The sequence below is a fragment of the Gopherus evgoodei genome, chromosome 21 (assembly GCF_007399415.2).
Source record: "Gopherus evgoodei ecotype Sinaloan lineage chromosome 21, rGopEvg1_v1.p, whole genome shotgun sequence".
In the NCBI taxonomy this organism is placed as follows: domain Eukaryota; kingdom Metazoa; phylum Chordata; order Testudines; family Testudinidae; genus Gopherus; species Gopherus evgoodei.
Window position 1 is genome coordinate 10,936,936 of NC_044342.1, and position 15,010 is coordinate 10,951,945.

General features: G+C 44.8%; 1 protein-coding gene across 7 annotated transcripts in view; it reads left to right on the plus strand.

Moving 5' to 3' along the window:
- Positions 1 to 15,010, plus strand: part of LOC115637977 (histo-blood group ABO system transferase 1-like) — a 60,873-nt gene that overhangs the window by 21,793 nt on the left and 24,070 nt on the right. For 3 of the 7 annotated variants that reach the window (XM_030539571.1, XM_030539574.1, XM_030539572.1), the window contains exon 2: positions 3,396 to 3,470. In XM_030539571.1, coding sequence (XP_030395431.1) covers positions 3,412 to 3,470 — 59 coding nt within the window. In that variant the 5' untranslated portion in view covers positions 3,396 to 3,411. The other 4 variants (XM_030539569.1, XM_030539576.1, XM_030539573.1 and 1 more) reach the window with 3 other exon arrangements.

The following is a 15,010-nucleotide window of genomic DNA, read 5'->3' on the forward strand; positions in this document are numbered from 1 at the left end:
TAGTCTGCAGAAGAAAAGAATGGTGGGGGGGATTTGATAGCTGCTTTCAACTACCTGAAAGCGGGTTCCAAAGAGGATGGATCTAGACTGTTCTCAGTGGTACCTGATGACAGAACAAGGAGTAGTGGTCTCAAGTTGCAGTGCGGGAGGTTTAGGTTAGATAGTAGGAAAAACTTTTTCACTCAGAGAGTGGTGAAATACTGGAATGGATTACCTAGGGAGGTGGTGGAATCTCCTTCCTTAGAGGTTTTTAAGGTCAGGCTTGACAAAGCCCTGGCTGGGATAATATAGTTGGCAACTGGTCCTGCTTTGAGCAGGGGGTTGTACTAGATGACCTCCTGAGGTCCCTTCCAATACTGATATTCTATGATTCTATAACAGATAGAGAGGGATGCACAGCTGTTCCCCCGCCCCAGGTATTAATACCTACTCTGGGTTAAATAATAAGTAAAAAGTGATTTTATTAAATACAGAAAGTAGGATTAAAGTGTTTCCAAGTAATAGCAGACAGAACAAAGTGAATACCAAGCAAAATAAAATTAAACACACAAATCTAAGCCTCAGAGGGGTAGCCGTGGTAGTCTGGATCTGTAAAAGCAGCAAAGAGTCCTGTGGCACCTTGTAGACTAACAGAAGTTTTGGAGCATGAGCTTTTGTGGGTGAATACCCACTTCGTCGGATCCCATGCATCTGACGAAGTGGGTATTTACCCACGAAAGCTCATGCTCCAAAACTTCTGTTAATCTATAAGGTGCCACAGGGCTCTTTGCTGCTTTTACAAATCTAAGCCTAATACAGTAATACAACTGAGTACAGATAAAATCTCACCCTGAGAGATGTTTCAATAAGTCTTTCTCAGACTGGATGCCTTCCTCGTCGGCACAGTCCTTTCCCCTGGTATAGCCCTTGTTCCAGCTCAGGTGGTAGCTGGGGTATTCCTTATGATGACTTTCCCTTTTTTCTGTTCCACCCATTTATGTATATTTTGCATAAAACAGGAATCCTTTGTCCCTCTCTAGGTTTCTGCCTACTCCTTCTCAATGGAAAAGCACCAGGTTAAAGATGGATTCCAGTTCAGGTGACATGATCACATGTCACTGTAAGACTTCATTACCCACTTGCCAGCACACACGTATACAGGGAGATTTACAGGTAAAACAGAGCCGTCTACAGTCAATTGTCCTGGTTAATGGGAGTCATCAAGATTCCAGACCACCATTAATGGCCCACACTTTGCATAATTACAATAGGCCCTCAAAGTTATATTTCATATTTCTAGTTTCAGATACAAGAGAGATACATTTATACAAATAGGATGGCCACAACTCAGTAGATTATAAGTGTTGTAATGATACCTTACAAGAGACCTTTTGCATGAAGCATATTCCAGTTACATTATATTTAAACTCATTAGCATATTGTCATAAAATCGTATAGAGTGCAACGTCACACATACACCTCATAATTTCCTTGAAATTGTGAAATCTGTATTCATAAAAATAGGAAAAAAATACCTAAAAGTAAACCTGATTGCTTGCTATTAAAACATGCATTAAATAGCTTCAGGTCATCAACCGGCACAGTGCTGAGAGAAACAAAATAGTGTGCTAAAGGCAATAAGTAATACAAATAACAGTCAAACAAAACACAGATAAATAATTGAAAGGAAGGAAACTGCAGTTACAGTAGCTTACAGAAAAGGAAGCCCAATTCAGAACAGAAGACAGATTTGTAAAAATGCTGTAACATGATATACAGACGTCTTACAGCCATGAAAAAGGACAAGGAATTCTTTGAAACATAAATGAGAATTATGAAGTTGTTGGGGAACAGGAGGTTGTTTCCTGCTGGAAGGAAAGAGAAGTGCTCAGTGTGTATATGTGTGTATGTGTTATGCCCTGCTGGAGGAAGTGTGTGTGTGTGTGTGTGTGTGTTTGTAATAAATATTCCACTGAGAGACCACCTCCTAGAGACCAGCCCTTCCAAGCTATTTAGGCCCTGTCCTGACATAGCTGTCTCAGGAAGTCTGTATGATGCTCAGTGCATGTTGCCAGCTGTCTAGTTTCGTGGCCTTTGGGCTGTCCTAGAAGTCCTGTTTTTTCATTGTACTTCAGAGGTAGTAACCCTAGAGGGGCAGGGTTCCGGGGTTGCTGATCTGAAGGGGAAAGGATGGGCAGAAGCTGGGAACTGCTGCATGGCAGTGCTGGCCTATGGCACATTTTAACTGACCCCCTGTCAGATTTTTTTATTTCCCCAGTGACTGAAGGATTCTTTCTCTAACTGTTTTGCAGTCAGAGCTCAATCTGCTGTGTGTCTGCTCTCAAAAGGTGGTTTTTGCCCATGAGTTATGCAGAGGGAAAAGGTGAAAGTAGCAAAGTTACTACAGAGATTTTCCCAGGTGTCTAACTGGAGGGTCCCGCCCACATGCTCAGGGTCTAGCTGATCACCATATCTGGAGTCAGGAAGGAATTTCTCCCCAGGTAAGATTAGCAGAAACCATGGGGGGGGGGTTCGCCGTCCCTCTGTATCAGTGGTCCCCAACCTTTTTGGCTGGCGGGCACCAGCCGAAGGACCACTGCGGCGATGGAGCACCTGCCGAAATGCCACTGAATTTCGGTGGCATTTCAGTGGCGATGCCTCTCGATGACGCCGCTTGCCGTTGACAAGCGACGTCATCGAGAGGCATCCCTGCCAAAATTCGGGAACGACGCCTCTCGATGACATCACTTGCTGATGGCAAGCGGTGTCAGCAAGAGGCATCCCCGCCGAAATTCGAGGGTGATGCCTCTCGATGACATCACTTGTCGCTACAAGCGTCGTCATCGAGAGGTGTCCTCGCCGAAATGCCGCTGAAATTCAGCAACATTTTGGTGGATGCTCTCCTGGGAGCCAGAATGCGGGCGCATTAAGTTGCGCCCGTGGGCGCCATGGCGCCCGCAGACTCCATGTTGGGGACCACTGCTCTGTACCATGGGGCACGGGTCACTTGCAGGTTTAAACTAGTGTAAGTGGTGGATTCTCTCTACCCTGAAGTCTTTAAACCATGATTTGAGGACTTCAGTAACTCAGCCAGAGGTTAGGGCTCTTTTACAGGAGTGGATAGGTGAAGTTCTGTGGCCTGCGATGTGCAGGAGGTCAGACTAGATTATCATGATGTTCCCTTCTGGCCTTAAAGTCTATGAAAGAGGAAAGCAATTCACAACATGAGAGACTATGTTGCAGTTACACCACCTAAAACAACCCTGAGAAAGGAAGAAACAGCATCTGTTGCTGGCTTAGACGTTTTAAATGCTGAAGCCTGAGTAAGGCTGTCAAGAACATTATTAATAAATCTGTTCTATTTTTTGTGCTCTTATTACATTACTCCCTTCTGTACTTCACCTTTCTCATTTCAGCACCATCATCACGGTCATGAAAAAAGTACTCATTCTGGGTGGAATACTGATGGCTGGGATCCTTGGATACTTTCAGTAAGTGTTTCAGTAAATACTTGGGCCTGATCTTCTGGTGGCATAAATCCATTTACACTAGTCAATAAGCTAGACCAAGGGTAGACAATCTATGGCACGGGTGCCGAAGGCTGCCCGGGTCCTGGCCACCAGTCTGGGGGGCTCTGCATTTTAATTTACTTTTAAATGAAGCTTCTTAAACATTTTAAAAGCCGTATTTACTTTACATACAACAATAATTTAGTTATATATTATAGACTTATAGAAATAGACCTTCAAAACTATTAAAATGTATTACCGGCACGCGAAACCTTAAATCAGAGTGAATAAATGAAGACTCGGCACAGCACTTCTGAAAGGTTCCTGACCCCTGAGCTAGACTTTCGTTTCTCTTGAGGCTTGAATAGTCCCAGGGAGAAAATAGATTCAGTAGAGCAGGTTGGAACCTGTCATGGTATAATTCCCCACTCTGAACCTTAGCGTCCAAAAGATGGGGTACCAGCATGAATTCCTCTAAGCTCAATTACCAGCTTAGTACTTAGTCCTCCCTGAGCTGTAATCTGACAAACCTGTAAATCTCTGGAATAAAAGGGCTTGAGAGAATTAACGTGGTACACTCTGGGCGTTAGGGAGGAATTGGGAAATGCTATTGGGTAGTTAACAGCTCCCAGGCGCTCTTGGACCTTGAATGGCCCTTTCCATGATGCTTCCATTTTATGGGCCTGTTGCGCCTTCAAGACCATAACCCGGTCTCCTACCTTGAAGGAACACTCTCTGGCATGTCTATCATACCAGGCCTTTTGCTCTTTTTGAGCATCCTTTGGTTTTTCTTTAGCAAGGGCTAAAGAGTGTCAGAGGGTGTTTTGTAGGTTGCTTACAAAGTCCAGAATATTAGTTCCTGGAGAGGGTGTAAACCCCTCCCATTGCTGCTTCACCAACTGTAATGGCCCTTTAACCTCGTAGCCATACACAAGCTGAAATGGGGAGAACCCTAAACTGGGATGTGGTACAGCCCTGTAAGCAAAGAGCAACTGCTGCAACACTAGGTCCCAGTCATTGGAGTGTTCATTCACAAATTTACGTATCATGGCCCCCAAAGTTCCATTAAACCTTTCCACCAGGCCATTGGTTTGATGGTGGTACGGGGCGGCAACCAAGTGATTCACCCCATGAGTTTCCCACAGTTCTTTCATGGTCCCTGCCAGGAAATTTGTCCCTGAATCTGTAAGGATATCGGAGGGTCAACTGACCCTGGCAAAAATGTCTGTTAGGGCTTGGCACACAGTTTTAGCCCTGGTGTTGCCTAGAGCTACTGCTTCCGAACATCGGGTAGCAAAATCCACGAAAGTCAGTATGTACTGCTTTCCTCTGGGTGTCTTTTTTGGGAAAGGACCCAGAATATCCACACCTACTCTCTGAAATGGGTCCTCAATTATGGGGAGTGGCTGGAGAGGGGCCTTGACCTGGTCTTGGGGCTTTCCCACTTTTTGGCACACCTCACAAGACCAGACATACTTGGCAACCCTCCTTGCCCATCCCCTCCCAGTGGAAGGACTTCCCCAACTTGTCTTTGGTTCTGTTCACCCCAGCATGCCAATGGGATGATCATGGGCTAAGCTTAAAAGCTTCCCCAGTACCTAGTTGAAACCACCAACTGCTTTTGTGGATGCCAGTCTTCCCAGTGTCCACCAGAAAGAGTCTCCTTATATAAAAGCCCTTGTTCTATAACAAACCGGGATCGGTTAGAAGAGCTGAGAGGCAGTGGGGTGCTCCGTGCCACCGCCCAAGCTTTCTGAAGGCTGTCATCTGCTTCCAGCTCAGTCTGGAACTGTTTCCTGGAGGCTGGAGACACCAGTTCTTCCTTAGACTGTGGATTTGGGCTTGGTCCCTCGGGAAGCGATGTAGGTGATGGGGTTGTTTTCGTGGCTGGTGAACTGCTCTCCGCTGGTGCACCAGGTGGTATTTCAGGTTCTGGAGGAGCCTTTTGGGTATGGTGGTCTGCTGCTTCTGCCAGTTCAGGCTCGCTGGCGCCCTCTGGCGTTGGAGTTGAAGATGCTTTTGCAAGAGCTGGTGTCAGTGCTGGCAATGGTTCTGGTGCTGGTTGCGTTTCCAGGTCCGGGTCTGGGACTGGAGGTACTGTGACTGTTGCAGTCGTTGGCAGGGATCCAGGTCCACTATCTTTGTCTGGGTCTCTGCTAACACAGACAGGGCCCCTGTGGACGGCTCAGGAACAGGGATGGGTGTGGAAGCTTGCCTGGCTTGGCTGCATGTGACCATTCCCACCCTCTTGGCCCGCTTTACCTGGTTGGCCAAGCCTTCCCCTAGTAGCATGGGGATGTGATAATTGTTATAGACTGCAAAAGTCCACATTCCTGACCAGCCTTTGTACTGGATAGGCAGTTTAGCTGTAGGCAAGTTTACAGCTTGTGACATGAAGGGGTAAATTGTCACTTGGGCCTTTGAGTTGATGAATTTGGGGTCCACTAAGGATTGGTGGATAGCTGACACTTGTGCCCCCGTGTCTCTCCATGCAATAACCTTCTTTCCGCCCACTCTCAAAATTTCCTTTTGCTCCGAGGGTATTTGAAAGGCATCTGGGCCTGGGGAACTTTGGAGTGATGGAGATATAATGAACTGCACTCGGTTGGGGTTCTTGGTGCAGTTGGCCTTTATATGTCCCAGTTCATTACACTTGAAGCAACGCCCAGCTGACTGGTCACTTGGCCGAGGTGGGTTACTGGAGATTGGTGAGGTGAGAGAATAGGGCATCGGCGGCTTTCCTTGGGTTGTAGGTGGGGTCTTGTGTTGCCCTGGGTTATAGAGTTTATTGTCGGTGTGACCCCTGTGATATTCGCTCCCCTTGATAGTAGCTCTTTTCTTTTCTGCCACTTCCACCCATCTGGCTCCAATCTCTCCTGCCTCGGTGACAGTTTTGGGCTTCCTATCTAGGATATACATTCCTATTTCCTCCGGAACACCCTCTAAGAACTGCTCCAATTGTATTAGGAGGTGCATCTCGTCCAGAGATTTAACATTGGCTCCTGATATCCAGGCATTATAATTCTTTCCAATGTGGTAGGTGTGTCAGGTGAATGATACATCTGGTTTCCACCTTAGGGCTGTGAACCTCCGACGGGCGTGCTCAGGTGTTAGCCCCATTCTGATTCTGGCCTTGGTTTGAAAAAGTTTATAATCGTTCATGTTCTCCTTAGGCATTTCAGCTGCCACCACTGCTAACAGTCCACTGAGCAGTGGCCTCAGCTCTATCATGTACTGGTCTTCAGAGATGCTGTACCCATGGCAGGTCCTTTCAAAATTTTCTAGGAAGGCCTCAGTGTCATCACCTGCCTTGTAGTTGGGAAATTTCTTGGGATGTGGAACAATAACTGGAGAAGGGTTGTTGGGGTTGGCTGGAGCATGCTGCCTAGCCTGTGCTAATTCCAGTTCATGCTTTCTCTCTCTTCTTTTATCTCCAGTTCTCCCCTGTGGGCAGCCTCTTTTTCTCTTTCTCTCAGCTCTTTTTCTCTCAATTCCATTTCTTTTTTCCTCAGTTCCATCTCTTTTTGTTTTATTTCTAGTTCTTTTTGTTTCTTTTCCATGTCTCGCCTGTGGTCTGCCTCTTTGATTTGCTCCTCTGCCTCCAGTTTTCCCCGTTCCTGTTTCACGGTGTCCTTGGTAGTCACGGTTTCTGCTTTCTTGTGTTGGGGCACCCTCTGGTGTTTATTGCCTGAAATGCTGCTTCTCTGTTGCCTCCTTAGGGTTACTTAGCAACAGAGTCTGTTTTTAACTCCTTCTACCTAGCTATTCCCAACAGAGTTAGAAAGAAAAAAAAAACATTAATTTGCAAATGTGTTTTGCTGGTATATGGTGACTCACAACTGGAGTCCCTTTGTTTAACAAAAGACCCTTGTTAAACTTAATGCCTATGCCTTCAGAGTACTCAGAAGGGAGAGACCAAAAAACTTGCAGACCTTTGCTTTTAAAAACAATCTCCTCTAGCCTGCTTTACACACAGCTAGCAGCGAAAGAGAAAGAAAAAATCCTACTGGCTTTTGCTCCTAAACCCAAACCTCTCAGTCTGCCTGCAGATAGCTAGCAGGGAGAGAAATAAAAACCTCACTGACTTTTGGATTCTACCTTATCTATCTATCTATCCCAGACGCTGCACACCATGTCATGGTATAATTCCCCACTCTGAACCTTAGCGTCCAAAAGATGGGGTACCAGCATGAATTCCTCTAAGCTCAATTACCAGCTTAGTACTTGTAGCGCTGCCACCAACCAGGAATTCCAGTGCCTGGTACACTCTGGTCCCCCCTCAAAACCTGGCCCGGGGACCCCCAAGACCCAGTCCCTCTGGATCTTAACACAAGGAAAGTAAACCCTTTCCCTCACCGTTGCCTCTCCCAGCCTTCCCCTCCCTAGGTTACTCTGGAAGATCACTGTGATTCAAACTCCTTGAATCTTAAAACAGAGAGGAAAATTCACCTTCCTCCCTTCCTTCTCTTTCCTCCTCCCAGACTCTCCCTGAGAGAGAAAGTAATCCTAACACAGAGAGAAATTAACCTTTCTCTCCCCCTTCCCTCCTTTCTCCCCACCAATTCCCTGGTGGATCCAGACCCAGTCCCCTGGGGTCTCACCAGAATAAAAAAACAATCAGGTTCTTAAACAAGAAAAGCTTTTAATTAAAGAAAGAAAAAAACAGTAAAAATTATCTTTGTAAATTTAAAAAATGGAATAGGTACAGGGTCTTTCAGCTATAGACACTGGGAATACCCTCCCAGCCAAAGTATACAAGTACAAATTAAAATCCTTTCAGCAAAATACCAATTTGAACTCCTTTCAGCCAAATACACATTTGAACTCCTTCCAACCAAATACACATTTGCAAATAAAGAAAACAACCATAAGCCTAACTCGCTTTATCTACCTAGTACTCACTATTCTAAACTTATAAGAGCCTGTATCAGAGAGATTGGAGAGAAACCTGGTTGCATGTCTGGTCCCTCTGAGCCTCCAGAGTGAACAACAACCAAAAACTAATAGCACACACACAAATTTCCCTCCCTCAAGATTTGAAAGTATCCTGTCCCCTGATTGGTCTCTGGTCAGGTGACAGCCAGGCTCACTGTTCTTGTTAACCCTTTCCAGGCAAAAGAGATATGAAGTACTTCTATTCTATTAATTCTTAACTATCCGTTTATGACAGAACCTTTTTCAAATGTTTTTTTCATCGAAAACCATTAATTCAAAATTTTCACGGAAATTATTCATTAAAGTAAATATTCCCTTTTCCAGTCCAATTAGGAAATGGAAACATGTAGACTCTTTTGGGTGAAGTGGGTTGTTCTTGTTCAGGGAGTGCATGGGTTGGGTTTTTTTTGGCATTTTTAGTTGTTTATGTCATTTTGTCCTTATTGGCCCACTTGTTCAGATACAAAAGGGTGGGGGGAGAAAAAGTACACGAAAGGGGAGAGGAAAGAAAGAAAAGTGAAAAACAAATAAAACCGGAAAATTTTGAAATTCAAAAGACTTTGGAAAACCAACCAATAACAATTTCCAATAAACAATAGAAAATCATGTCATTTTAATTTTGCAGGTTTTTTAAAAGACTCAAATTTCATTTTTCCCCTCCCCCACAGAATTTTGTTTTTATTCATTTTTATGATCGGTTCTACTCAGGAAATTGGTGCATGTACAGATTGCTCTCAGTTAAATCTGAGTATACAGAGTAACTCCAGTGAAGACAATAGGAGTCAGAATAAGGCCTACAAAAAGTGGTAACTAGGTCAGATTACAAAAGATGAATATGAACAAACAACACATGCATATAGGGATAAAATTAGAAAGGCCAAGGCAAAAATGAGATTAAACTAGCTATAATCAGAAAGGATAACAAGAAAACATTTCTACAAATACATTAGAAGCTAGAGGAAGACCAAGGACGGGGTAGGTCAATTGCTCAACGAGGTGTGAAAAACAGTAATAGAAAATATGGAAACAGCAGAAGTGCTAAATGACTATTTTGTTTCATTTTTCACCAACGGTTTAGTAGCAATTAGATGTCTAACATAGTGAACACCAATGAAAATGAGGTTGTATCTGAGGCTAAAATAGGGACTGAACAAGTGAAAAATTACTTAGACAAGTTAAACGTCTTCAAGGTGCCAGAGCCTGACAAAATACATTCTACAATATTCAGGTAACTGACTGGGAAGATATCTGAGCCATTAGCCAACTGGAGAAAAGATCTGAAGTAAATAGGATGAAATTCAATAAGAACAAATGCAAAGTATTCCACTTAGGAAGGAACAATCAATTGCACACATACAAAATGGGAAATGACTGCCTAGGAAGGAGCACTGCAGAATGGAATCTGGGGGTCATAGTGGATCACAAGCTAAACATAAGTCAACAGTGTAACAATGTTATGAAAAAGTCAAAGTCATTCTAGGATGTAATAGCAGGAGTGTTGTAAACAAAACACAAGAAGTAATTCTTCTGCTTTACTCCACTCTGATATGGCCTCAGCTGGAGTATAGCGTCCAGTTCTGGCTGATACATTTCAGGAAGGATGTGGGCAAACTGGAGAAAGTCCGGAGAAGAGCAACAAAAGTGATGAAAAGTCTAGAAAACATGACCTATGGGGAAACATTTTAAAAACAGGTTTTGTTTAGTCTGGAGAAGAGAAGACTAAGAGGGGACATGATAGCAATTGTCTTAAATTGCAGCAGGGGAGGTTTAGGTGGGAGATTAGGAAAAACTTCCTAACTATCAGGGTGGTTAAGCACTGTAATAAATTACCTAGGGTGGTTGTGGAATCTCTGTCATTGGAAGTTTTTAAGAGCAGGTTAGACAAACACTTCTCAGGGATGGTCTAGCGATAATATAATTCTATGATTATTGGCTTATAGCAATAAACCTGAGTGATACTGGTCATTTGTCCTCTTGAATATATTTCATAATGAACCAAAGTGTGGTCAAGCAATTGGCTATATAGTTTATCAACACTGGAGCAATGGATCCATAGCTCTGATGGGGCCAGATCTACAGTTAGTGTTGATAAAAGTAGCTCTCTTAGAGTCTGCTTATCTATGCCAATTCTCAGCATCTGAGGATATGGCCCTACGATATTGAGACAGGTCTTTGTTGATACACTCCCAGTACTTCACAGTGGGTTTTTTTGTTGTTGTTGATTTGTTCCCTCCCTATGCTCTCCCAAGAGTCACCTCCCATGTTTTTCATCCAGTGACAAAGCATTCATCACCCACCCAGAAGATGTGTCTGAGTAACTGAATGTGCTGCATTCCTGATGTTGAATAGTTGGGGGGTTCAATTCCAGTTTCTACTGATGCATGTTACCATTTTAGGTATGCAATGTTGTTGTAGCCATGTGGGTCCCAGGATATTAGAGAGACAACATGGAGGAGGTAAAATCTTTTATTGGACCAAATTCTGTTGGTGAGAGAGACAAGCTTTTGAGCTATACAGAGCTCTTCTTCATGTCTGGGAAAAGTATTCAGAATGTCACATCTGAATACAAGATCAAACAGATAGTTTAGCACCACTAGTAGTTAGCACATATTCTAAGGGACCAGGTGGTATTCACCCGAGTCCTGAAGGAACTCAAATGTGAAATTGCAGGACTACTAACTGCAGTTAAATGTAACCTATCATTTAAATCAGCTTCTGTACTAAATGTTTGGAGGATAGCTAATGTGATGCCAATTTTAAAAAAGGACTCCAGAAATGATCCCGGCAATTACAGTCCAGTAAGCCTGACTTCAGTACCAGGCAAATTGATTGAAACTATAGTAAAGAACAAAATTGTCAGTTACATAGATGAACATAATTTGTTGGAGAAGAGTCAACATGGTTTTTGTAAAGGGAAATCATGTCTCACCAATCTACTAGAATTCTTTGAGGGGGTCAAAAGGCAAGTGAACAAGGAGGATCCAATGGACATAGTGTATTTAGATTTTCAGAAAGCCTTTGACAAGGTCCTTCACCAAAGGCTCTGAAGCAAAGTAAGCTGTCAAGGGATAAGAGGATAAGTCCTCTCATGGATTGTTAACTAGTTACAAGATAGGAAACAACGGGTAGGAATAAATGGTCAGTTTTCAGAATGGAGAGAGGTAAATAGTCGTGTCCTCCAGGGATCTGTACTGGCAACAGTCCTATTCAATGTATTTATAAATGATTTGGAAAAAGGGGTAAACAGTGAGGTGGCAAAATTAGCAGATGATACAAAACTACTCAAGATAGTAACCTCCCAGGCAGACTGCAAAGAGCTGCAAAGGGATCTCTAAAAACTAGGTAACTGGGCAACAAAATGGCAGATGAAATTCAATGTCGATAAATGCAAAGTAATGCCTAAGCTGTTACCACTCAAGAAAGATCTTGGAGTCATTATGGATAGTTCTCTGAAGACATCCACTCAATGTGCAGTGGCTGTCAGAAAAGCTAACAGAATGTTGGAAATCATTAAGAAAGGGATGGATAATAAGACAGAAAATATCATCTTGCCTCTAGATACATCCATGGTGCGCCCACATCTTGAATACTGCATGCAGATGTGGTTGCCCCATCTAAAAAAATATATTGGAACTGAAAAAGATTCAGAAAAGGGCAACAAAAATTATTAGGAGTGTGGAATGGTTTCTGTATGAGGAGAGATTAGTAAGACTTTGACTTTTCAGCTTGGAAAAGAGATGAGTAAGAGGGATATGATAGAGATCTATAAAATCATGACTGATATGGAAAAAGGAAATAAGGAAGTGTTATTTACTCCTTCTCATAACACAAGAACTAGGGATCACCCAATGAAATTAATAGGCAGCAAATTTAAACCCCCAAAAAATGAAGTATTTTTTCACACAATGCACAGTCAACCTGTCATCTGTCCTTGATAGAGGATGCTGTGCAGGCCAAGACTTCAGAATAGGGTTCAAAATAGAAGTAGATAAATTCATGAAGAATAGGTCCGTCAATGGCTGTTAGCCCGGATGTGCAGGGGTGGTGTTCTTAGCCTCTGTTTGCCATAAGGCGGGAATGGTTATCTGTTCTGTTCATTCCCCTTGGGGGACCTGGCTCTGGTTACTGTGGGAAAACCAGATACTGGGCTAGATGGATTTTTGGTCTGACCCAGTATGGCCATTCTTGTGTTCCTTTCTCCTTGGCTATCTGCCCAAATTGATGTGAGTTGCTCCCCTTTTATAGTGCTGCTACTCTTGGAGCATGCCCAGCAGGGCTCAGGGTGTGTGGCTTCCTCAGCCCACAGTGTGGAGCTAACCCTTTGTCGCCCAGTGCTGGATGAGTGCACTCCATCACAGGCCTATTAACACCCATGTAGTCATGGGACAAAAATAAAGTGGATTTATGGCTTATTACAACTATCCATAACCCACTAACCCCCGCATTTTGTCCTGTGATTACACAGATTTTACTCTGTGAATCTCAAAAGCTTGTCTCTCTCACTAACCAAGGTTTGTCCAATAAAAGATATTAGCTCACCCACCTTGTGTCTCCATTATTTTAGGTGTCAAAACATTTAATACACCATCTAGGGCAAGGATGGGAAAACTTTTAGGCCCAAGGGCACATCTGGGTATGGCAATTGTATGGCGGGCCATGAATGCTCACAGAATTGGAGGTTGAGGTGCGGAAGGGGGTGAGGGCTCTGGATTGGAGCCAGAAATGAGGAGTTCAAGGTGAGGAAGAGGTCTCCAGGGTGGGACGGAGGTTGGGGTACGTGAGGGTAAGGGCTTCGGCTAGGGGTGAGGCTGGGGATGAGGGGTTTGGATGCAAGAGGGTGGTCTGGGCTGAGACAAAGGGATTCAGAGTCCAGAAAGGGGATCAGGGCTGGTGCAGGAGGTTGGGCCACAGGAGGGGGTCAGGGGTGCAGGATCCGGGCAGTGCTTACCTCAAGCAGGTCCCAAAAGTAGGGGTATGTCCCTTTTCCGGCTCCTACACGGAGGTGTGGGCAGGTGGCTCTGCGCACTGCCGCAACCACAGGCACTGCCCCCGGTAGCTCCTAGAAGCAGTGGCATGTCCTCTCTCCGGTTCCTACACGTACGCATGATGCCGTCCAGGTGGCTCTGCACACTGCCCTGTCTGCAGGTGCTGCCCCTGCAGCTCCCATTGGCACGGTTCCCAGTCAATGCCCCTCAGTCAGGTGCTCAGTTTCAATCAGGATCCAATAGCAAACCAAAAGCTGCTTCTTGAACAGAGCATACCGGCTGTATAGGGAGTTTATGAAACCAAAGCTCGAGGGGCCGCTTATTGTGGGCACCCAACAATTTTTGTCACAGACTCCAAGAGGCATAATCCTCCAACATTGATACCTCCAGTGAAAGGGGCTATGAGGATCACAGGGCCCAAGGGCATTGCGATCTGGATGGCAGCTTTAGCCTCCTCAAATACCCGCTGCTAGGCTTCATGCCAATCAAATGCCATCTTTTTTCCTGGTGACATTATAAAGGGGCTTTAAAACCGAAGCGAGGTGCGGAATGTGGTTATGTCAATAACCAAATAACCCAATCACTCGCTGCACCTTGACCTTGGTGGTTGGGGCTGCAAGCTGGACAATTTGGTCTACAACAGAAAGGGGGATGTGGCACTGTGCCCCTTGTCACACCATCCCAAGGAATTTCATCGGTCAGCTGGTGGGCTGCACTTTGTTGGGATTAACAGCTCACCTCCTTGCCTGCGTGTGAGTGGTGAGCACCTGCAAGGTTCACTCCACTACATCATGATCCATCCCCTGAATCATGAAATCATCAATATAGTGGAGAATAGTCACGGATTCTTCGAGGGTAAAAAGCAGAGGCTGCGCACCACCAACCCATGGCACGACATGGGACTGTGGGCATATCTCTGTGGCAGTTGTGTGAAAGTGTACTGGTGCCCATGCCAAGTGAAGGCAAATTGGGCTTGTGCCTCTTCAGCAATGGGAATTGAGAAAAAGGCATTGGCCAGGTCAATAACGGCATACCATTCCCCCTCGGTCTGCCCGATGGCCTCAGTTAAAATCACAACATAGGAATGGTGGCCACGATGGCGGGCACCACCCTGTTCAGGGCCCGGTAGTCTACCATCATCTACCAAGACCCATTGGGTTTTTTCACAGGCCACACTGGGCTGTTAAAAGGAAATACCACTGGCTTAATGACCACTACCCACTGCAACTCAGCAATAGTCTACCCTATACCTTTCTGTTCCCCAGGGAGTCGGTACTGCCTCAGTGAAACAACTGACCAGGGGTGGGGCTGGACCAGGGGTTCCCATAAGGTGTGGCCCACCATAACCACTAACACCACAAACCAGTACCTCCCATCAGAAAGGGAAAGGCCCCGCAGATTGTCAATGCCAATAAAATACTTTCGGACAGGAGTAACAACCAGTGAGCACAATGGGGAGGGGTATGCCCAATTTACAAAACTAAGGCCACCCACCTACCAAGTATGGCCTGCCCCCCAAACCCATTAATCTGTATCGGTGCACCCTGGAATTTGGAAGGATTACTGTAAACAAGGGATAGCTTCACCCCAGTGTCCACAAGA